The sequence below is a fragment of the Cervus canadensis genome, chromosome 24, assembly GCF_019320065.1.
Source record: "Cervus canadensis isolate Bull #8, Minnesota chromosome 24, ASM1932006v1, whole genome shotgun sequence".
NCBI lineage: Eukaryota > Metazoa > Chordata > Mammalia > Artiodactyla > Cervidae > Cervus > Cervus canadensis.
Genome location: NC_057409.1, coordinates 43,369,445 through 43,394,305, shown reverse-complemented (window position 1 = coordinate 43,394,305; position 24,861 = coordinate 43,369,445). Strand labels below are relative to the sequence as shown.

General features: G+C 43.8%; 2 protein-coding genes across 8 annotated transcripts in view; one reads left to right on the top strand and one right to left on the bottom strand.

Annotated features, from left to right (window-relative positions):
* Window positions 1–19,750, bottom strand: part of LOC122426022 — an 83,701-nt gene extending 63,951 nt beyond the window's left edge. For 2 of the 5 annotated variants that reach the window (XM_043444563.1, XM_043444561.1), the window contains exons 1-2: window positions 3,283–3,755; window positions 2,621–2,783 (exon numbers count right to left, since the gene is read on the bottom strand). In XM_043444563.1, coding sequence (XP_043300498.1) covers window positions 2,621–2,783; window positions 3,283–3,661 — 542 coding nt within the window. In that variant the 5' untranslated portion in view covers window positions 3,662–3,755. Of the gene's footprint in view, window positions 1–2,620; window positions 2,784–3,282; window positions 3,756–17,508; window positions 17,635–19,696 lie in introns of those variants that run through there. The other 3 variants (XM_043444562.1, XR_006265107.1, XR_006265108.1) reach the window with 3 other exon arrangements.
* KIAA2012 (KIAA2012 ortholog) overlaps window positions 1–24,861 on the top strand; it is a 127,436-nt gene that overhangs the window by 10,128 nt on the left and 92,447 nt on the right. The window contains exons 3-9 of one of the 3 annotated variants that reach the window (XM_043444558.1): window positions 7,885–8,044; window positions 9,768–9,923; window positions 12,757–12,899; window positions 14,402–14,588; window positions 15,405–15,547; window positions 17,952–18,120; window positions 21,396–21,545. In XM_043444558.1, coding sequence (XP_043300493.1) covers window positions 7,885–8,044; window positions 9,768–9,923; window positions 12,757–12,899; window positions 14,402–14,588; window positions 15,405–15,547; window positions 17,952–18,120; window positions 21,396–21,545 — 1,108 coding nt within the window. Of the gene's footprint in view, window positions 1–7,884; window positions 8,045–9,767; window positions 9,924–12,756; window positions 12,900–14,401; window positions 14,715–15,404; window positions 15,548–17,951; window positions 18,121–21,395; window positions 21,546–24,861 lie in introns of all 3 variants that reach the window. The other 2 variants (XM_043444557.1, XM_043444559.1) reach the window with 2 other exon arrangements.

Genomic DNA, 24,861 nt, shown 5'->3' with positions numbered 1-24,861 from the left:
CCATTTGATGGAGAATATGTATCAGTTCAGTTCAGTCGCTCAGTCATGTCTGGCTCTTTGCAACCCCATGAATCGCAGCTCACCAGGCCTCCTTGTCCATCACCAACTCCTGGAGTTTACCCAAACTCATGTCCATCGAGTCGGTGATGCCATCCAGCCATCTCATCCTCTGTCATCCCCTTCTCCTCCTGCCCCCAATCCCTCCCAGCATCAGGGTCTTTTCCAAGGAGTCAGCTCTTCACATCAGGTGGCCAAAGTATTGGAGTTTCAGCTTCAACATCAGTCCTTCCAATGAACACCCAGGACTGATCTCCTTTAGGATGGACTGGTTGGATCTCCTTGCAGTCCAAGGGACCCTCAAGAGTCTTCTCCAACACCACAGTTCAAGGGCATCAATTTTTTGGCACTCAGCTTTCTTCACAGTCCAACTCTCACATCCATACATGACCACTGGAAAAACCATAGCCTTGACTAGACGGACCTTTGTTGGCAAAGCAATGTCTCTACTTTTTAATATGCTATCTAAGTTGGTCATAACTTTCCTTCCAAGGAGTAAGCATCTTTTAATTTCATGGCTGCAATCACCATCTGCAGTGATATAATAACAGCTAATACTTAAGTAATAGGCAAACACTTAAGTAATAGTATTGCACCCATCAGCATTCTAAGCACGTTATACTAATTATCTCATTTAATCCTCACAACAACTTTATATGTACTTTTTATTGTTGTAAAATATACATAAACATAACATTTACCATTTTAATCAATATAAGTGTACAGCTGAGTGGCAGTAAGTACATTCACCTTGCTATACAACCATTACCACTATCCATTTCCAAAACTTTTTTTATCTTGCAAAACCGAAACTCTGTACACATTAAATAGCAATCCCCTATTTCCCATCGTTCTAATCTTTATGTCTATGAATTTGACCATTGTATGTACCTCATAAGAGTAAAATCATATGGTAGTTATCCTTTTAGTATTTTGTGATTGGTTTATTTCATTTAACATAATGTCTTCAAGGTTCGTTCATATTGTAGCAGGTATCAGAATTTTCTTTCTTTTGAAAGCTGAATAGCACTTCACTATGTGTATATACCACAATTTGTTTATTCATTCATCAGTTGATGGACACTTAGCTTGATTTCACATTTTGGCTATTACGAATAATGCTTCTATAAACATGGGTGTACAAATATCTGTCAATGTCCCTGTTTTTAATGCTTTTGAGTAAAAACCCAGAAGTAGAATTGCTGGGTCATATATAATTCTATTTTTTTGTTTTTTGAGGAACCACCATACTGGTTTCCATAGCAGTCACTACATCGTTTGACATTCCTATTAGTCTTGCCCAAGGGTTTCAATTTCTCCAAACCTTCAACAACCCTTGTTATTTTGTTTCTTTGTTTTTAAATGATAGCTCTTAATGACTGTGAAGTGGTATCTCATTGTGGTTTTGATTTGCATTTCTTAATAACAAGTAATATTGAACATCTTTTCATATGCTTATTGGCCATTTATATATCTTCTTTGGAAAAATGTCTGTTCAAGTCTTTTGCCCACTTTAAAATCGGATTGATTTTTGTTTTTGAGTTGTAAGTGTTCTTTATACATTCTGCATATTAATCCCTAATCAGATATATGACTTGAAAATAATTTCTCCCATTCTGTGGGTTGGCCTTTTCACTCCCGATAGTGTTCTTTGATGCAGAAGAATTTTACATTTTCTTTTCTTTTTTTTGCCACGTGGCATGTGGGATCTTAGTTCCCTGTCCAGGGATTGAACTCATGCCCCCTACAACAGAACCATGGAGACTCAACCACTGAACCACCAGGGAAGTTCCAGATTTTACATTTTCATAAAGTCCAACTTATCTGCTTTTTCTTCTGTTGCCTGTTCTTTTGGTGTCATATCCAAGAAATCATCACCAAATCCAATGTCATGAAGCTTTTCCCCTAAGTTTTATCCTAAGAGTTTTATAGCATTAGCTCTTATATTAACTCTACTTTGAGTTAATTTTTATATATGGTGCACGGTAAGGATTCAACTTCATTTTTTTTTTTTTTTTTTGCATGCAAGGTATGTACTTTCATCATCCTTATTTGACAGAAAGACTGAGGCACAGATGGGTCAAGTAAAATTCCCCAAAGCCAGACAGCTAGTAAAAGATGGAGCCAAGATTCAAACTGAAGCACGCTGAGTTCTTCCAGGAACTGAAGCTTCATATTTTCTGATTTCAATTCTAGTTGTTTTATCTTTGTTTTTGTGGCTTATGACTTGTCAAATCTTTGATACTAAATGGTTTGGTCAGGAATCAAACCCTGTTAGAACATTGCAGCTTTGGGAAAATTCAAACCACTTTATGATTCTCTTCTTAATGGCCTGATATCCAGTAACACATGACCACCAAAGATATTTGGGAGAGATAGTATCATTTACACAGACTCTCAGAAATTAAACCTGCAGAGAAAGAGCTGGCTGAAAGTGGCACTATTTACACAAGACTGATGAAAGTCAGGCTGGGGTTGAGAAGTCTTTTCAGGCACAGCTTCAAGTGGACACACGCCTCTCCCCTCCCCACCTCACCCTCACCTTGACTCTGGTTGCACTCACCTGGAAGCCCCAGGTCTGGCTACTGCACAGGCATAACGACAATGATGGTCACTCTCTGTCCTAAGGCTAGGTCTTCGCCGGAACACACGGACTCTACGTCTCAGAGCAGGAGACAACCGGCTTCGCTCCTCTGGAGAGAAGGACTTCTGACTGGAGTGGGCAGCTTGAGGAGACAAGTGGTCAGCAGAAAAGTACAGGACTATTTGGGGGATCTCCATTCCTCTGAGTTAACATCTTGCATAGTTATTAAACAATGCCTTGAACATTGCCTGACACATGGCAAATTCTCAACAAATAGCTGTTAAATGAACACAGTAGTTGCCAGGGTGTGGTGGGGGGAGGCCATAACCTCTACCCAGCAGGGGTGGGGGGTACAATGTGATCAGGGAGGCAGATTTGTGCCCCTGTGACACTTGATACGAGGCAGCCTGGGAGAGGATCTAGACTACAATTTATTAATATGCAGTCAAAGTATAAAGACAGTAGAGACTGATTGCTTCTAGCTGGGAAAATCTAGAGTGACATCTTGGAGGAGGTAGAATTTGAGCTGAGTCTTATGGTAAAAATCATTGGAGAGAGACTCTCTGGGCATAGGTCAGTGAAGGCCCAGAGAGGAGAGAGGCAGAGGAAAGTCAGAGTAACTAGACAGGTGTGGCTATTACCTGGAGACGTGGGTAGGGTCAAGTTACAGATGGCTTCGCCTGCCAGCCCTGGGATATCTGAACCTCCCTCTTCGTCTCTCTGTGGACTCCCGCGTACAAAGGCTGGCCACCCTCTATGGTACGATGGCAGCTGGCGATCCGGGTGTTTCTTGTCTTCCTGGGGACACTGGCACCCTGCCACCCCATATCTGCGAGGCGGGAGCATTGCACATATGGGCTCCTTCCATCTTCTGAAAACCCTCGCCTGCCAGGAGTGGACTGACACGACCATGACAGCCAGTGGGGAACGAGGGCCAGACGCAAGGGCAGCGCCCTCACCCCTCTGCACATGGGGGCCGGAGGACACTGAGGAAAGGGCGGGCCAGAGTAAGTTCCTCATTAGAGGACGCACAACGAGTGGAAGGTGGATAAGAGAGCCCTCTGGGCTTCCCTGCTGGCTCAGTGGTAAAGAACCTACCTGCCAATGCAGCAGACGTGGGTTCCATCCCTGGTCTGGGAAGATCCCACATGCCACAGAGCATCTGAGCCCCTGCGCCTCAACTACTGAGTCTGTGGTCTAGAGCCCTGCTCCAGGACAAGAGAAGCCATCACAGTAAGAAGCCTGAGCACTGTGACAAAGAGGAGCCCCCACTTGCCACAACTAGAGAAAAGCCCTACAGCAAGGAAGACCCAGCACAGTCAGAAATGAATGAATGAATGAATTTTAAGAGAGAGAGATGTACACATTAATCACTCATTTCAGAAGAAACCGAAAGCTGGAGTTGATTAGCAAAGCCAAGGCAAGCCTGAAAATCCTGGAGCCGTCGGCAGCCACCCTCCTGCTGTCGTGAATTTCCCCGTTCCAGAAACTCCCTTCCTGGATGCCTTCTGCCTCCTTTCATGTTTTAGAGTCATCTTTGGTAGTTAGAGGTCCAAGATCATGTTGGAGAAGGAAGAGAGAAGTATGCAGGAACTATGTAAGGGCGGTGGGTGCAATAAAATATCAATACATCAATTTTTAACATGTTTTCATTTATAAATATAATCTATTTTATGGAAATTTTGATTCTATAAAAAAGAGAGAAGAAAAAACTCTCTGGAATCTTATGCCCAACACTCTAATATCATTGTTATTAAAATTCTAATGTATTTTTTTCCAATGTTTCCACCATGATTGTACATTTATAAGATAAACTTTTATGAGATTGCCAATATAATATACATTCACTCTGCTTTTTGCCACTTTTTCCACACATTGGAAATGAATGAACAGGTTTAACCTTGAGTGAGTTTTTCAGTAACCTAAGCAGGTCTTAGACCTCTGGCAGTGCTTCAATTTATGCAATGAGATGTGAACTTTATCAACCAACTTCACAGGCATAATTTGAGAAATTACCAACCGGAACCAGAAAACTAGAAAAAAAAAACTTAAAGAAGCTGTGGTAGGCAGAATAATGGCCCCCCAAAGATGTCTACATCCTAATCCCTGGAATTTATGAATAAATTAGGTTTGATGGCAAAGAGAAGTTAAGGTCACTAACCAGATGAGCTTGAAACAGTGAGGTTATCCTGGATTATCTGGACAGATAGTGTATTCACAGGGATCCTTAAACATGGAAGAAGGAATCAACAGAGAGAACCAGAGAGATGGCAGCGTGAGAAGGACTCAGCCCATTGTTGCTGGCTTGGAAGATGCAGGAAAGGGTCACAGGCCAACGAATGCAGGCGGCCTCTAGAAACTGGGAAAAGCAAAGGAACAGATCCCTCTCCAGGGCCTCCGGAAAGCCCTGTAACACTTGATTTTATCCCAGTGGGACCCATTTCAAACTTCTGATCTCCAGAACTGTAAAATAACAAATTTGTATTGCTTAAAGGCGCTACAAGGAGAATTCCTTGGTGGTCCAGTGGGTGGGACTCAGTGCTTTCACTCCACTACTCTAGGTTCAACCCCTGGTCAGGGAACTAAGATCCTGCAAGCCAAGTGGCATGGCCAAAAAATAATAATTTAAAAAGAAAACCGCTGAATGTGTGGTAATCTGTTACAGCAGCAATAGGAAATGAACACAGAGGCCAAGATTAGCCTTCAAACTTGAAGCAAAAATGTACCAAGATGTGCCAAATTCCAGGGTAAGGAATTTCCTAAATCTCTGCCCCATTGAGCAAGCAGCCCAGTAAAGCTCCAGAACCAAGCAGGAGCTTCGGAAATGCACACTGCTGAAAAACAAGGAGCTCTTGTCCACTTCAGAAAGTGCATCATGCCATTTGCCCAGGGCCACAGCATCTCAGAGGAGTCTTGGTCTTATCACATTTAGAGGAGAATCATTGAAAGCAAAGATTTATGGGAGGAAATTAAGTTCCAGTTCACCCAGAAAAGGCCTTATTATGATGGCTCCATATTACAGGGCTTAACAAAGTGCCTGGCACATAGAAGGTGCTCAACAAATTCTTGCTACATGACGAATGAAAAAAAATGGAGTGAAAATGGAGTGAGTGAAAGAACTTAAGTCATTTTGTGTTCACTGCCCTCCCTACAACTCACCCTCTCATGTTCTTTGGAAAAAGCCTCAAGATCCATGTGGGGCTGAATTTTTCAGGCTCTGTTTGCACTTGAAGTAAACTCATTTTTTGCCATATAAACTTTCTAGACATCAAGGACCAGTTAATGTTCTGTGCTTGGATTCCATGCATTCATTTAATTAACAAGTTCCAAGAAAATAGAGTCAATTGAATAATAAGCCATGCTTTCTTTCATCTTTTACTGAATTTATTTATTAGTTATCAATCTGCTTTTTTTGTTGCTTTTTCTCCAGTGCCTGGCATTAGAATTGCTTGATAAGTGAATGAATGAATGAAGGCCTTAGATACCTGTTTATCTCTTCCCAGCAGAGGAATTCCTTCATTTCATGGACTTTGGCATTCCAGCCCTCTCTTAAGCTAAAGAGAAGTCCCTGGTGGTCCTGAAGCCTCAGCGATGGCTGTCGGCGTCCACTCTGTGGCATTTCCACCTCCTGAATCAATCAGAATGTGAGCAAACCGCACCTTTGTGTAGCAGGGCCAGCACCCAAACGCTAAAGCCTTCCTCTTACCCATCAATCAGGTTTTAGATGACCATATTCTTCTTGTTTCCTTTCTCTTTTTTGTTAAACTATAAACCTTCATTGGTAAATTTGCCAGGATATGACAAAGAAACTCAGGCCAGTATCTTACTAACCGCATCTAAGAATGGGGATTACCTGGTGCGTATGGAAAGATTGACTAGAGAGTGGCATGAGGGAATTTTCTGGGCTGATTAAAGTGTTCTATATTTTATTTTGTGTGGTGGCTACAAAGGTGTATACTTGAGTTGTCAGGTTGTATTAAATTGAATATTTAAGCTCTGTGCATATTATTAAATATAAATTATTACAGTATACTAATGCATATATATGGAATTTTAAAAGATGGTAACGATAACCCTATATGCAAAACAGAAAAAGAGACACAGATGTACAGAACAGACTTTTGGACTCTGTGGGAGAAGGCGAGGGTGGAATGTTCTGAGAGAACAGCATTGAAACAAGTATACTATCAAGGGTGAAACAGATCAGCAGCCCAGGTTGGATGCATGAGACAAGTGCTCAGGGCTGGTGCACTGGGAAGACCCAGAGGGATGGGATGGGGATGGGGAACACATGTAAATCCATGGCTGATTCATGTCAATGTATGGCAAAAACCACTAAACTATTGTAAAGTAATTAGCCCCCAACTAATAAAAATAAATGGAAAAAAAATCATACAAATAAATAAATAAATAAATATAAATTATGCCTCAGTTTTTAAAAGAGAAGGATGCTGAGATCACAATCAGTTCATCAGTCAAGAGTGCTGTGATTGATTGGTGATGTCTGCCAGGCACCACAGCGATGAAAAGAGATATCAACACAAGTACCACATGTTTGCTGTTCTTGTGTTTGAGGGAGTTTCTGCCTCATCTTAGTGGTTATGATATTAACTCATCTACCTTAAAGGATTATAACGAGGTAAAAGTTATTTATATTTATATAAAGCGCTACCTAGCCAAATGTAAGATATTATTCACATTTATCTGCCATGATGACTCACAGTGGCTTTGGCAGGTGGGTACCCAGAAACTTCTCCCTAGCTGAAATGAAATGCTGCCGAGCCAGATATTTTCAAACTGCAGGGCTCCCCTTGAACACGGACAGAGCTTGTCTGTCCCATTACTCATATGGCAAACATTGAATGCTAACACTGACTTATCAAGCTGTCTTTCCCACAGCCATACAGAGCTACTTTTAAGGTACTGATTTCCACAGGCTAAACTAAATAGTCTGTTTTCCTTTGAGGCTCTTTATCCTTTTCTGATGCTCCGTCTCAAGATGGGGTCTGGTAGTTCTCATTTCTCCTTCTCCTTCCAACTGCAAATCCACAGAAGACTTCCAGAGCTTTGCTCCTTGGGCTCTTGGTTTATGTCTGTTGGCCATGGCATCCATTTCTGGTGTCTTCCAGCATCTATCAGGAGTCTCCCGGATTACTGATGAGGATGGTTGTGCTAGCCAGCCCGTATCACTGGGGGGCTCCGGGCTCAGCAGCCCTGCTGTTTCCTGACTGGTGTCCCCACAGAGAGAGCAGGACAGAGCCTGGCAGCCGTACCTTCACTTCCGAAGCCAACCAGAGAGCCAGGGCCTGCGGCAGATCCAACCTGGGTACTCAGCCAAGAGATACCTCCGCGGCCTCTTGCGGACGTGGCCCCCTGGCACCATATACAAGCTCCAATGTGCAGGTCAGTGGGGACGTGGGAAGAGGTGTGCCCTGAGCTGCCCTGCCCCGCGTTCTGGTGCGAGCGTGTGTTTTCCATGAGTGTCTGAAACAGAATTTCAGGCCCAATTCTGTGTTAAAGGTGCTCGATCTTGTTAGCCTGCAAGCAACCATCACACCTTTCGCCTCTCCTACATTTGCGGAGGGATGGCAGCCTGAAGTCTTGCCTTCCCTCTAGCGCCCCTCAGCAGCCTCAGGCCCCTCATCCGAAGCAAAATACGCTTCCCAGGCCTACCCACTCAGAGACTTCATGTCCTCCAGTTCAATCTCGATCTTCTACAAGAGAAGGAAAAAGAGCCCCATGGGGTTAAGTAATAATATGTCCATGGTCATTCAGCCAAAAGCAGTGCTGAGACCGGAAGCCAGGTCCTGCGCACGCCTCCGACACCACAATCTTCCCAACACCACTGCTTCCCCTTCAGAGGGGACCTCAGATCCCCTAGGAGGTAGAAATGGTAGGCTTTCTCCTCGAAGATGGTGGCTCTCCAGCACTACCCACCAGACCAGACACCCTGCTGCTGAACAGACACCCCAAACGCACTCTGTGAAGGCTTGAAAATAAAAGCAGGCAGTGGCTGGGAATTAGAATTGCCAGTTTAGCACCTACACATGTGCACATACAAACACACATAGAGGCACTAACCAAAAAAAGAAAAAAAGTTAAACTTACAATACTTGTACATATTCCTACTTTTAAAAAATGGTATTCGTTGTTTATCTGAAATTCAACTTAAACTGGACATCCCATATTGTATTTGGCAAACCTATTGGGGAAGACAAGGGTGAGCAGAAGGATCTGCCAAAGCCTGCCTGGCTGGTTGCCATCTCTTCAGCATCAACAAACAGACGGGACCAGGGGAAGACTGACTCTCTCTTGCTTTATAGGTTTACTTTGGGAGAAAAGAGAAAACAACTCTCTCCCCAGTTAAGTGATGACTTGAAGGAAAATGAGAGTTGTGGGCTTGCCCAGTAATTGGTTTACCCTTCATGGCCGGCCCACGGTTCCAGGCAGTTCCATTCATCTAACGCTTGTGAGAAAGAGCCTCTTAACCAGAGATATGTTTATTGTTAGGTATAGCAGAGGGCAGGGCAGACCGCTGCCCCATAGCCCAGGCCCAAAATCTTCAAGGAGGAAAGCCCTTCTTAATATCAAAAGATGTCTCAGACCCTTCTGTGAAAGTCATGTGGCTACAAGGTGTGGTTTAAGGAAAGGTCCATGGGTCTGTGCATTCTTGGGCCTCTTGCCATAGTTCCTACCTAGCAGAGAGGTGGGGCCATTGGTAAGCCCTCAATAAATACTTGTAGAATGGATTGAGAATCACAGGGGTTACAGAAGCAAGCCAGGTACATCCAGGAGGAAACTTGAGACTTCATCTAAGGCAGGAGGAGCCTTTTACCCAACCCCAAAGAAACAGCCATGTTCCTTCCACCATGTTCCCAATTCCTGGGAATGGTGGAGTGGAAGAAGCATATATGTGGTACAGAACCAGAGGCACCCAAGATATTGGCTAGAGAATCCTTTATGGGTTCTATCTGATTTTTTAATCTCTTCCATCTTCTAATTGTCTTTCTTAATGGGCAATGTCCAAAGCTAAGACTAATGCAAGTGGGGAAACTTGTAGTTACCATTCAAGACCTCTAGACTGACAACCATTGTTTCTACCAGTAACTCCTGACCTACTCTTCAGGATACATCAAGGATTCTGTGCTGCTTCAGGACAGTCAACTTAATGTACCAAAGAATCTCAGGCCACGGCCGGACCTTTCAAGTGTACCTCCCAAATACCATCTCCTGCCTGTCTTCCCTCCATTTTGGATTCAACAAGGAAAATCTTTTGGACAAGGTACATGTGGATTTTATCAAATCAGATCTCAAATATTGGGAATTTTAACAGCATAAAATGAAGTTTTTCAAAATAAGGTCTAGAGAGTCTTGGTTTCCTTGTCCTCATCTATAAAATGAGGGAGTTAGTCTAGACCAGTGCCATCCAATAGTACTTTCTGCAATGATGGAATGTTTTGCATTTGTATATATACACGTGTGTGTATATATATACACATGTGTATACATATGTGTGTATATATATATAATGTCCAGTTCCAATATAGTAGCCGCCTGCCACATGTGGCTATTGAGCACTTAAAAAGTAGATAGTGTGACTGTGAAAATGAGTTTTAAATTTTTATTTACTTTTAATTAATTTACATCTAAATAGTTACATGTGGCTAGTGTATTGGACAGTGCATGTCTAGAGTTCAGATTTTAGATTATTTCTTACACCTTTTTCCCTCTCAGAAGAAATATCAATAACCTCAGATATGCAGATTACACCACCCTTATGGCAGAAAGCAAAGAGGAACTAAAGAGCCTCTTGATGAAAGTGAAAGGGGAGAGTGAAAAAGCAGGCTTAAAATTCAACATTAAAACTAAGATCATAGCATCTGGTCCCACCACTTCATGGCAAATAGATGGGGAAACAATGGAATCAGTGACAGACTTTATTTTCTTGGGTTCCAAAATCAGTGCAGATGGTGACTGCAGCCATGAAATTAAAAGACTCTTGCTTCTTGGAAGAAAAGCTATGTACTCTTGCCTTGAGAACCCCGTAAACAGTATGGGCCTCAGTTTCTTCATTTATAAAATGAAGATGACCATACCCACCTTGGGACTCAAATGGGATATGCAGTATCTGGCACACAGCAAGTGCTCAATAAATGCTAGTTATAGACATCCATAACTTGTGTTTTTTAAACATAATTGTAACACCCAATTGCCTATGATCACAAGGACAAAAAATCAACTTGAAAAGAAGGAAAAATAGCTCAGACTGTATCTCAAACCCTGACTGATGGTTTTATAGGTTTTAATTTTATCTCCTCTTGGCCTCCTTCTCCTTGCCAGACACTGTACTGGAGAAAGTAGCAAAAGCTCTGGCCACAAATCTCAGATCCCCCAACAGTGTGATGTTGGCTAAGTTATTTACGCTTCATGCATCCTTAGTTTGCTTATCTGTAAAATGGGAGGAATGTTATCTGCATTCCACCTTCTCTGGATTGTTGTAAAAAATCATAGGAGAAGACGTAGGTACAAAGCTCTCTAAGAGCTCTAAATTATTACCGCCATTCACACTGTTTGAGTAATCTGAACCCATACTTGAAATAGAGCACATGGTGTGGTCTCCTTTCAAAACTGAAACTTCCCATACCTTGCTTGCTAACCTGTTTCTCTTAAGCATAGACAAGTGAGCCAGAGCTGACATTTGCTGAGAAAAATCTTGGTTTCCCTCACACAGATTGAGTCATATATTCAACATCACCTGGTATACAGCCACAAGGAAGAATCCCTCTCTGTATCCTCCTACGCAAAACACCCTGCCCCAAATTAGGCCGTCTGCCATGTAAGACCATTCAGCAGGTCAGCAGCCATTTGGCCAGAGTTTCACTTCCTATAGCCTTAGAAATGCTGGTAGAGGCTACCAAGTGCATCTGACCAGGAAGGATGGCCCTGAAGCCTGGCTTGACCTCAAAGGATCATTCTAAACACATAAAAAGGTCTTTAGAGCTGCATCCTATATGCAGCTGTGGTCTTCCTGGGGACAGGCAGATCAAGGGGCTCCCTGGGTCACTAAACTGAGCAGAGCCCCTGGACCTCAGCATGAGTCTGCATCTGCTCCACCAACACTCTCAGCATCAGCTCTGAGCCAAGGTCGCCCTCAGGAGCCAATGGGCAGAGGAAGGGGAGCTGCAAGGAGGGAGTACTCCATAGGCGGGCACTTGGCTGTTGACCCAGTGACCCCGAGGATGAGGATAATGTAGGGAATGATGAAGGTTGGGGGACACGGGGGACGGTGCGGTTGGCCGCGAGCCTCCAGAAGTCCAGTGCTTCAACACACACAGAGCCCCTGCGGGCTTCCAGGGCCCCTGGATGAAAGACAACTCCACATCATGCCTCAGAGCCACAAGCAGAGATTCGAGGTGTTGCTACAGCAGCTCCAAACAAGGAAGGTTTGCCAGACTATTTCAGCAATAAATCTACCTTGAGTAAGTGATGAAAATAGCTGCAGGACCCTTTAAACCATCGACGAAAGACTTGTTCACTATGCTGGAGTCATCTGTTGACTCAGATCCTTCCTGGGGGTTGCACAGACAGGGTAAGTGCAGCTTGCTAAGCAGCCGTCCCACCGCAGAGGATCGTCTGAGTTTTTCCCCAAGGAAACTACCAGTAGACAGTCCCAGAAATCAAGTGCTTCAGACTGAGCCTCTCAGTGACAACAGAGCAGAGCTGCAGGGCATCCCGCCATCATCACACCTCATTCACCCCCTAGCCCCTCACAGTTGACAAAGGGCTGTCACATGCATGATCTTGTTTGAGCTCCAGACAACTCTGCAGGGAAGCAAGGGCAAGAAATCCATATCCACATTTTACCGATGAGGAAACTGAGTCCAAGAAATGACTCAACCTTGAGCTCCTGACTCCCAGGACAGTCTGTCCCACTGAGCTGGCTGCCACTTCCATAGAGACACTAGCAGAAAAACAGAAATCAGGAGGGCGGAGGAACAAGGGCCTTGATCAACACTGTTGCTCAGAGAAGCAAGAAGCGAGGTAGTTTGGAAGCAGCTAACAGTGTCATTCTCGTATTTGGGCTTGCACAGTTGACCCACTGTTCACCTTTGCAGGTCAGCAGGACCTGCATGAAGGGAAAGCTGGGGCTGGTGGACAAGTGGACCAGGGCTCTGTAGCCAAGGACCGTGGCAGCCAGGGGACTCGCTTGCCACCACTCAGGAAGCAGCCCTGGCAGGAAGACGAAACCCAGACAGAGGTACCATTTCTAATGGGGGTCCCCTTTCCCTGGTGGCTCAGAGGGTAAAGAGTCTGCCTGTAATGCGGGAGACCCAGGTTCAATCCCTGGGTCGGGAAGGTGCCCTAGAGGAAGAAATGGCAACCCACTGCACTACTCTTGCCTGGAGAATCCCCATGGACAGAGGAGCCTGGCAGGCTACAGTCCATGGGGTCACAGAGAGCCGGACATGACTGAGCAACTTCACTTTCACTTTCTGTCATTGTTCTTCTTGACTTTGGAGATGATACTCTCTCCTGTCACCATTTCTTGGGGTCCTCCAGAGAAGAGAAAAGTGTTAATACTTTGAGCCTATTGATCCCTGTTTTTCAAAGTGCAACTGGTAGAACCCTAGGGCCGCCAGATGCTCCATGGGGAAAAAAAAAATTGGGAAATGCTGTGCACCACATTCTCCTCCCAGAGAGGCACAGTGCACATGTGACCACGGACCATTTGAGAAGTTCTGTAGTTTAACTTTAACTTGTGGTTTTCCAACCTCACTTAACCACAGATCCTCCCTAAACTCTTCACTCCATCTAGGTATCTCTAGTCATCTCTAGAAAAAAGAGCCGTTGGTCTTAGAGGTGGAAAAGCCTTGTTTTGAGTCTTGTATCTTGCTAGCTGTGATGAGCACATCCAAGAAACTTAACTTTGAGCCTGAATTACCTCTTTTATATATATATATACCTCTTATCACACACACCTCTCAAGGTTGCTATGAGGATTAAATCAGTAAAAATGCTTTTTAGGGACTTCCCTAATGCTCCAGTGGCTAAAAAACCTGTGCTCCCAATGCAGGGGGCCCAGGTTCAACCACTGGTCAGGGAACTAAATCTCACATGCTGCAATTAAGAGTTCACAGGGCACAGCTAAAACTCAGTGCAGCCAAAGGGGAAAAAATAAACTTTTGAAACTCTAAGGCCTGTGTGTGTATGTCTGTGCAACAGAGAAGCATAGATAATGCTTGCTCCTATCTTGAATAAACACACATGACTTACAAGAAGGTCATGTGCCAATGAGACAGGAAAGGGGGAGAAGAGAAGTACCACCTAGTGGGAGGGAAGAGACATTTTATGATGGACAAAAACTAGCATGAATATTCTTGATGCCACAGAACTATACACTTTAAAATGGTTAAAATGATACATTTATGTTATGTATATTTTACTGTGATAAAGAAGTCTGCCAAAAAGAAAAGACAATGATACTAGAGCTTCCTTTTGATTTTTAATTTTTTTCAAGAAAGCACTATACGTCAGGCATGGCTAAATGTCATTTCTTTCTATCACCCACAATAAAACATTTTATGAATGCAATAAACAGCTTTAGAGATCTGGCCACGATGACCATCTTTTTCTTCCCAGACTGCTAGGAAGATTTCATCCCTGGAATCACAGTCTAGCCACAAGGTCTGACTGTTAGAAGAACTGGCTCTGTTCCTTTGCAAAACCTGTTTTCAGGAATGCATATCTGTCATTCCCTAGGACACGTCAAAAGACAATCATTGTTGTATCCATGCTTCAAAAGAAAGCCACCATGAAAAAGCACAGCAAACCTCCAGGAGGACCCTCGGGCATGCCCTCTTCGATCACTCTTGGCTCCTGCATGACAAATCCCACACGACATTCTACTACGGAGGCACCTTCCCCAACAGGAAGGCAGACCTCAGTGGTAAGAAGCCGAATGCCTCGCTTGTTGATCTGGGTGAACCCAATCCTGCAGAGAAGACTGGGCATGCTGAGTGTCACTTCCTCATGCCACTCGCCTTAGAAAATAACCAGCCAAGTCCAGCCAGAGGTGGGAATGAGACTAGTCCTCAATCGCACACATTCCACAATCAGACTGCCTGCACTCAAATGACCCCCACTTACTTACTGTGACCTTGGGCAAGTTATTTAATCTCACTGAGGCTCCATTTTCTCATATGTGGAGTGGAAATAATAATAATACCTCCATAAGGCTATTATGGACTTCCCTGTTTGCTCAAACAGTCAAGGATCTGCCTGCAATGCAGGAAACCTGAGTTTTCCAGGAAAATCCCCTGGAGAAGGGAATGGCAACCACTCCAGTGTTCTTGCCTGGAGAATTCCATGGACAGAGGAGCCTGGGAGGCTGCAGACCATGAGGTTGCAGAGAGTCCATGACTGAGTGACTAACGTATTATTATTAACACTAAGGCTATTATGGGGATTCAGTTAATGCATGTAAAATACTTTGCACAATTCTCGTCCCACAGTCAGCACTTAACACATAGTAACTATTAAGATCATTATTAGTCTCTCCATCACCTGACTCAGCCATCAAGTACCCAACCCAGATCATGAGATTAGGGCTCCCTGAAGCTGCCTCAGCCACCGTGGCTCTCCAGGTGTCTCAGCATCTCCTTGCCTCTCTTCCCATTAACCCAAAGGTGATTACAGTTGGAAGTCAACTGTCCATCCCCATGCCTGCAACTAATAAGCTCTTGTTGCCATCCTATCTCTACAGACAAACAAGGGACTATGACGCTGCACCAGGGCAGAAGCAGCCACTTGTTCAAGGATCCTCCTGCAGAACGATGTCTTTTCCCTCCTGTAGCACCTGCTGCTGGCTCAGAAAAAAACATGCCTGGGGACGTGAAGAAGAAAAAGGTGTGTGTGTGTGTGTGTGTGCACGTGTGCACGCACACACGTGCATGCTTAAAAGATTGACCTCAGTCTAGGAACGAGGTGACTCAGAGAGATGTCTCCAAGAACTGGCCTTACTTGCTTCCGAGCTCACTGTGTGGAGTTGGACTAAAGGGGTAGTAATTCACTAAATGTTGAAAACAGTGAATAAGAGGAATTTCAGCTGCCCCCCATTAAAGCAGATGGTGTTACCACACTGATGGCAACAGAACCCTTTACTCTGTTAAGGGGCTGAGGGTTATCTGTAAGCATGTAAGGACCGAATTTGAGTTTGTCAGCAGCTGACCCACTTCAAACTCAAAATGCTTGGAACCTGGCAAGGGTTTTGCTTCACTGAGGGTCTGTCACCTTTGAAAATGTAGGATAAATTTTGCAGGTTTATCAACCCTTTTGGAAGTCTCAGGTGAGAGTGAAGGGGCTTCCCCCTTCAGAAGTTTCAGGTACATCTTCCTGAACTTGTGCCGAGTGGGACTGAGCAGGAGCTCTGGAATGTTCAGCCATCGTGGCAGCTGGGTGACTTGGGCGAGTGGTTCACCGCTGAGCGGCTCCTCCTCTGCGCACAGAGATGATGCCAGCCTCACAGGGCTGATGGAAGATGAAAGGAAATGAAGCGCTTGTGTGAAAGTACCTTGTGTCCAATAGGGACCAACAGCGACGTCAGTGGAGATTCATGCCATCTGAAGTGGCCCTGAGGAGCTGTGGGCACGCCAGCTGGTCCCAATGCCAGTGAGGAGGTTGTTTTCTGTCCAGGATTTTCTCAGGCTCCCTATGTCTAAGGTGATCTCAATCTTTCCATTCACACCAGAAGGACCTCTGGCTTTTCAGGTTCCTTTGGACCAGGAGTAAACAGCAGGCCTGACCTGCCAGGGTCACCCAGGCCCAAGGAAAGTCCTCAATCTCACACACAGATCATCCCAGAACTGAGCCAGGCTCAGAGGATAGGAATCTCTCCCATCATTCCATGTATACGATTTAGCAGAGGAAAGCAATATTTTCCACTATATTAAAACTCTGTAAATTTTTAATTACAATGGAGAAATTTAAGGCTTGGCTTGTCAGCCATATCTCACACGAACCATTTGAGTTTCCACATAGATTTCCCAATGCAAACCTTGTCAAACAAAATACAAAGGTCGGTATTCAGAAAAGGGCAGTTGGTGGGCAGCTGGCACCTGGAGAGTGGAGATCTCTAGGAACAGAAAGATCCTATGTGCATGCATTGGGTTAATCATTTTCTTAACGTCTCAAAACTATACATATTACCCTGAATGTCGCTGGGTGAATTTCCTCCTCATTCAACTCTAAACACGTAGGATGCTTGTGTGTGTGTCTGATCTTTTTTTCTTTTTGAACACTAAAAAGTGAGAAACATTTTTATTTTTCCTCCTGTGAAACTGAACTCCCTGAAACCCAGCACACATATACATTTCATAGAGACGAGTTCATATGTTAAAAGCTGCAAACTAAAAGGAAAAATTTTTAGCAACTTCTGAATAATTGGAAACAGGAAGCTCTAAGTACCACCCCTGGTGCCTCTCTCTCCCCCACCCCACCGTGCAGACACACACCGATGTTTTGGAGCTTTTTGGACATAAAGGAAACTGGGTTAAAGCTGTAGTTGATCCTGACACACAGTGATTTTTTTTTCTAGCTATCTTCATATTTCAGATGTGTGGAGACACCTAGGTATTCAGTATTAAACTCTAATGACAGAAGAGTCTTCTCTCAAAGAAATATTATAGAAATAAGCCTAGTTCCAAACACTATTGTAACTATGTATAATTAACTCATTTAATCCTCATGGCAATTTATGAGGTGGGCAGTATGATTACCCCCATTTTACAGAAAGAGAAATTGAGGCTTAGAGAGATTACACAAGGCAAGCAAACATACAAATGTGTATTCCTATTTCTGCCCTTTCTTACCTGAAAGGTTGCAAAGTCCACAGTCTGAGCCTTGCCTTTTTCCCCATAATGACACAAGTCAAGATTTTTCCCTCTCCAGACATGGAAATCTCAGCTCCAACATGTCAATCTGGCTCAGTTTCCGGACTACAAGAGAAAGAAAGACTGTATTTCCTCACAAAGGCTCTTGAATTTACCATGTTTTTACTTCTCAGAGCAGCTGCAGACTGGGTTAACAGGGACATAACCGAGTCCCCACCAACCAAAGCAGCCCCACTCTAGTGAGTTGACCGGCTTCCAGGTTGGTCAGTTTTCCTTCTCAGCCCTGGATTCAGAAGCAACATCACACCCAGGAGCTTCTGATGCTGGAGAGTCAATAAGATACCATATCATTTATCCCTTGCAGCCAGCAGGATTTAGATATCTGCCATATTGGAGTCTGTTTGTTTTTACATTTTCTCCAGGTACCTAAAGCTTTGAAATTACCTCTTATCTCAGAAGAACCACCCAGAGTCCTGGACCCCCTGAGGAGTCAACTTAAAGCCAGTGAGCCCCCAGCAGAGCTCTTCATCTTCCCTGTGGAGATTCATTATCATAGCCAACACCCGCCAAAAGGCAAGGCACGAAGAAGAGGTGGGTCCCTGTGAACGTGTCTCCTGAGGGAAAGAGGCAGGCCAGGAAGGACTGGGGTGTGGGACCCGCTCATGCAGTCCTATCCTAAATCACGGCTAACCCTCTCCAGGGTCGCCCCCTTAAGAGAACTTTTTAAAAAAGAAACAAAAGGATAAATCTGCAAGTAGGTCTCTGCTGGTCATATTCAACTCAGTTTTTAAAATATGCATTGAGTCCTTCATTAAGCAGAGCATTTTGCTAAACTGTGGAAGAAAATGGCAGTCAGCCATACACATAAGTCTAGGGCACCATAGATGTTATAAAGGTGCAAGAATTTTCAGGCAGCTTACAACAAGTAAATGCCATATACAATTGAAATTGAAAAAATAAAAACCTGGTTAAAAAGAGTAGAGAAATAAATTTTATCAGACATCTGCAATGAATTCATTGCCTTTGTTAAGCACTGGATTTAAATGAGCTACCTGGCAGCCAGGATAAAAAGGATATTTGGATCTTTGGATTTTGGTTTTATGAAAGATCAAAGTTTGTCTGAAGAGCCACTTTCCTGATTTTTCATAGTTTATTCTATTGAAGTATAGTTGATTTACAATGTTGTGTTCATTTTTACTGTACAGCAAAGTGATTCAGTTATATATATAGAGAGAGACATTCTTTTTCATATTCTTTTCCATTATGGTTTATCACAGGATATGGACCACAGTTCCCTGTGCCTTACAGTAGGATCTTGTTGTGTATTCATTCTATATATTCCAGTTTGCATCTGCTAACTCCAGACTCCCACCCCATCCCTACCCACCCCCTTCTCCTCCTTGGCAACCTTGTCTGTTCTCTGTGTCTCTGAGTCTGTTCCATTTTCCTGATTGTGAATTAGGTAACGTTATTGTGTAACATTAGATGATTTCTACAATCCTTGTCAGGAAAGAGATTTTGCGCTTGTAAGCAAAGCGCTAAGAGAGTGTGGGTAAGGAGAGATCAATTCCAACCTAAGACTCAGAAAGAGGCTTCTGAGTGACCACTCAGTTCACCCTGCACACAAGCAGAAACTTTCTGATCTTCCCAAGCCATTCCACAACACCCTGGCCAAAGACACATTATTGCCCCCTGGGAATTTTCTGGGCAGCCTGAGGCAAAAGGCAACTCTCTAAACAGCTGACTCCTTCTGAGCTTTCTAGAAACTTCAGCAAAAACTGCCACTGATTTCTCAGTTTTCGCTCTCCAGCTGTTTGGAATTCTCACTATGAAGAATGTCATAACTGTTAAGCTTAAAAGACTGGTCAATGGAAGGATGCATAAAGGAACTTTCTGAGATGATGAAAATGTTCTAAATCTTAGTCGGTTGCATGGATATATACACTTATCAAAACTCATTGAACTGTTTACTTAGGATCTGCTTGCTTTCACTGTATGTAGATTTTACCTTTCAAAAAAATTACACAGCTCCTTAAAACATACACACATATACACACACAGTATTACAGTATTTTTAAATGCAGGGTTTTTAAAATTATTATTCAGTTCTAATAAGGCCAATAGATTGGGAGACACTTGCTAGTGAAAAAGATAGTCTGTTACTCACAGTTCCCAAGAGCAGAGGGCATGCCACGTCCCACAGGGCCACATGGAAAAAGCCAGGGTCAGTTAGGAGGCAGAAGTGCTGGCAGGGGGCACAGGGGTGGCGGGGGGGGGTTGCGGGGTGGGGACAGGGAATGGGCAAGAGTCTTTATTCCATTTTTGGCAGGAAGAAATGGGCGAGGCAGGGCAAGCAGGCTAAGCAGGTTTGTCATTGGCTAGTTGGAATAATTTGAGCAGACTCTGCATCAGGGCTGTCCCTGGTTGTTGGGTACCTGGCCCTGGGGTCATAAAGGCAGGGTTATAGTGGCCTGGCAGAGACAGGGAGGCCTGGAGTGCTACAGTCCATGGGGCTGCAAAGAGTCGGACATGACTTGGCAACTAAACAACAACAGCATAGTGGCCTGGAAGTGTAAGAGCTGTTTAAAGGAGGTCATGCCTGGGGAGAGCGGGGAGGGGCTCGAGACCGGTTAGTTTCCATATGAAATATACACTTGCAGGTGGTCCTTCACTGTCTCAGGGCCTGGCTAGCCCAGGGAGAGACAGTCTTCCCAGGGTCAGTAAAGTCCCAGAAGTCAAAACACTGGAATAAAAAGACATGCTCACTGATTCACTCTGCTGAACGCCTGAAACTAACACAGCACTGTAAACCGACTGTGCTCCAGCTTTTAAAAGAACATGCTTAATGCACGTAAAGACAGGACTATCAGCAGGACTCAGGTGAACCCTGAGTATCTCCCATGATGACCCTGGAAGGAAGGTCACCAGGACATCATGCACCAGATTCTTAAGCCTATTAGATCCATTGAGCTTGCTAGCACACTGCCAAATGAAAACCAGGAATAACATACAGAGAAAGTGAACACATTGAGTTCCTCCTTCTTGTGTATGTCTATGAGGACTCTTTCAGTAACAAGTGTTAGAAGCCTAACTCAAACTCTCTTAAGCAAAAAAAAAGAAATGTATTTGCTCATGTAATTGGATAGGTCAAGGATCGGCCAGCTCCAGGCCGAACTGGACCCACATTTCAGAAAATGTCCTCTGGACACTATTTGTCTGAGTCTCTCGTCTCTGTTAGTCTTTCCTCTCAGGTAGGTTGTCTCCATGTAAAGATGGCCTCTTGCAAATCCATGATAGCTTGTTAATCCCAGTAGAATGGATATACCTCTTAAAAGCTCTTGAAAAAAGTACCAAAACTGCCTCTGATTGGCCAGGCTTGGGCTCTGCCTCCTCCCTGGACTCAATCACTGTGGCTAAGACAGTGAGATGCCCTCATAGCCAGGCTTCAGTCACATGCCCATCCCTGGAGTCAGAGAATAGATCTCCCAAAACCACATGGGGTGAGTGACAGAGATGGGTCCCCAAAAAGAAGAGACAGGGACTTCCCTGGCAGTCCAGTGGTTAAGACTCCATGCTTCCAATGTAGGAGGTGCAGGCTTGATTCCTGGTCAGGGAACTAAGATCCCCCATGCTGTGGCCAAAAAAAAAATTTTTTTAAAGGCTGAATGTTTGGAAAATTCCTGATGGACCAGTGGTTAGGACTCTGTGCTTCCACTGCTGGGAGCATGGGTTCAATCCCTTCTCAGGGGACTAAGAAAATAAATAAAATAAAAAGCATTAAAAAATAAGTAGTTTAAAAAAAAGAAGAGACAGCTAGCAAAACCCACAGATGTCTACCACAACTTGGCTTTCTGTCTATCTCCTAGGTGCTCCACGCCCTGAGTCAGCACCAGAAACAGAAGAAGAGCATGGGCCGTCATGGAGACCTCCCCTGAAGCAGGTGTCCCTAAGAAGGTCAAGGGCGTTAAGAGTGCATCTCCCAATGGACACAGACAGGGACACACTCTCGCCTCAAGGTAGCTACTCTTTCCCTCCAGCATCCCACAGGATCCTGCTCCAGAGGGGAGCAAGGCAAGACATGTCAGGGTCCCCAGCCATGAAAAACGAGTCTAGAAGGGACAAAGCTCCTCCCCAGCTACTTGAAGGTGCTTCTGCTCAGACAGCTGCTGCCGTAACCAAAGTGCCATAGTGAAAACAACTTTGTATCTAGCTCACTACTTACTAATCAAACCCCCTAAGAATATATTCTATGGGCTTCCCAGGTGTCACTAGTGGTAAAGAACCTGCCTGCCAATGCAGGAGACATAAGAGACGTGAATTTGATCCTTCTGTCAGGAAGATCCCCTGGAGAAGGAAATGGTAACCCACTCCAGTATTCTTGCCTGGAGAATCCCATGGACAGAGGAACCTGGTAGGCTACAGTCCACGGGGCTGCAAAGAGTCAGACACGACTGAAGAGACTTAGCACACAGGAATATATTCTGATTGCAGATGTAAAACAGCACCAAATTACTAAACATTTGCTGCACGCTCTATAGTTTCTCCTATCTTTTTAACCTAATCTACTTAGGAATATGTGTTTATTCATTAAAAGTTCATAATATCAATAGAAGTCTTCATTTTTTCAAAACATCATATGAACATCTGAAATTATGTATATATCAAAGTGTATACTTTTAGGTGTGGATAGGTTGGAAATAATGGGCCATATTTAGAAAGCTCTTCACTTTTAGAAAACAACCTCCTTCCCCAAGGGCAAGATGACAGGATCACAGATGCTAGGTGATCTCTGACTGGTGGTAATCAGAAATAGAAGGAGGCACATTAATATTTAAGTTCCTCCTCAGTACCAGGCACGCTGCTCAATTTTTAACACATCTCATCTCATTTGCTCCTCACAACAGTCCTACCCTCGTTTCACAGATCAGATATCTGAAGCCCTGGGAGATGAGGAACTTGTCTGAGGTCACGCAATTACAAGTGGCCTCACTGGGCTTGGAGCTGCCTTCCAATCTCAGAATCTGTACACTTTCACACTGCACTGCCTCTCAGAACAAACAAAGCAATGAACCCAGGTCATGACATTCTCGACACATTTCAGTTTTGAGAATGGTCTTTCGATTTTTTTAACTGTGTATTATGATATAATTTTATTTTGTCATTTTAGGCATAAGACAGTAATAGTATTTATGTAGTTTATTTTTAATTTTCAACTTCATTTTTTTAATGGGGTATAATTGCTTTACAATGTTGTGTTCATTTCTGCTGTACAAATGAAGTAAATCAACTGTGTGTATACACACATCCTGTCCCTCTTGGACCTCCTCCCCACCCTCCATCCTGCCCCTCTAGGTCATCACGAGGCACGGAGCTGAGCTTCCTGTACTTTAGCAGGTTCCCACTAGCTATTTCAGTTCATGGAGCTCAAAATCAAAAAAAAAAAAACAACCCAATCAAAAACTGGACGGAAGACTTATTAGACATCTCTTCAAAGAAGATATACAGATGATTAAGGAGCACATGAAAAGATGCTCAACATCACTAATGATTAGGGAAATGCAAATCCTTTGATTTTTGAGGCAGGGGCTTGTTTACCATCTCTCTCACCTAAGAGTTAATCGTCCTAAAGAATTTGAGGTTTTTTGTGAAAAATCCAAACCTGGCAAGGATCACCCTGTGAGCAGACAGGTAGGAAAGCAGCTTCCCCCTGTGAACCACGGTGTTGGCGGCACAGCCTGGCCCCCAGGAAGACGGCAACACCAGGGAATTTTGTCTTCAGTGCTGCTCACCTCACCAGCCCTCCACCTGTTTTGAGCTATTGTGTCCACTGGGGACTGAGGATCTCGAACTTGTCCATCCCCTAGATCTACAAGGATCTACTACCCTGCCCAAAGGAAATGGGCTAAGAAGTCCCTGGTCTCTTGATTAGTTAATCAGTGTGTTAGTTAGTTCTCTAACTAATCAGTTAGTTCAGTGTGTAACTCAACCGGGTAGCAGACGCATTAAAAAAAAAAAAAAAGGGATGCGGGGGTTCAAGCAGGCAAGATTTCCATGGGAATCTTTCTCATCCAAGGGTCCTTGGGGCAAAGGTGTTTAAAGCTAGTAAGTGAGACTATCCCACTGTCCAGAGGTTGCACAGACCCGTTTACTTGCTTAGTCCTGGGTTGTTTCACTTCTCATATCATAAAAATGAAGCCAGATTTTATAAATGCACATACACACATACATATTTTATTTTATTGCTGAATCATCTGAGACTTAACTACAGACTTTGTACGTTTCATCCCTTATCAGCATATGTCTCCCAAGAGCAAGAATGTTCTCCTTCATAACCACAGTGCAATTATCACATTCAAGAAAATTAACATTGATGTCATATTATTTTCTAGCATATAGTCCACATTCCAATTTCTCTAATTATACCAGTAACATTTCCTACAGCTGTTTTCTTCCCAATCAATCCAGGATTCAACTCAGAATCATGCATTGTATTTAACTGTCACATCTCTTGAGCATCTTTTTCTCTAGAACACTTCCCCAGTCTCATTTCTCATGACACTGACATTTTTGAAAAGCTGCTTTACAGAATTATCCTCAATTTAGGTTTGTCTGTTTCCTCATAATTAGATTCAGATCAAACCTTTTGGACAAGTATACTGTGTTGGTTATGTGTTCTTCCCAGTGCATCACATCAAGGACATAAATATCCCTTTATATTTATCCCATTTGTTATAATTTGCTCCATTATAGGTGATGTTAAACTTCTTTATTTGGTTAAAGATGTGTCTGCTAGATTTCTCCATTGTAAAGACACCTTTTCCCTTTGTAAAAAAAAGTGGCTTATGGTATTTTGAGACTGTGTGTGAAGCCAACTTTTCAATACAAACAGCAAGAGTGTGTTGAACACGAAATAAAGACCACTGTCTCTGAGATTAAGACAAGGTCTCAATCACTTTTAGATTACTGGGTTTCACCCTCCCTAGAGTAGTCCCTGCTGACTTGAAGAAAGAATGAAAGAGAGAGAGATGGAGGCCGGGACGTGCACTGTGGAGTGTTATCATCCATGCTGTTACCCTCCACCGTCTGGAAGGGGCTGTGTGTGCTTTATGACTCAGAGAAGCCATGTGATCACTGGTCTGCTTAGAAAAATTGCTTTGTGGTTTGAACTCTGCAGCCAATAGTCCCATGAGTTTGGAGGCTGGGTCTCCCCAGTTAGGGAAGGACCTTGCAGCTTCCCTCACCTTTCTTCTATCTCAGGAGTCCATCAGCAGGACAAGAATAAGAACAACCACTGTTCAGTTCCTCCCGGTTCTTAGAGGTTCCCCCAAGGAA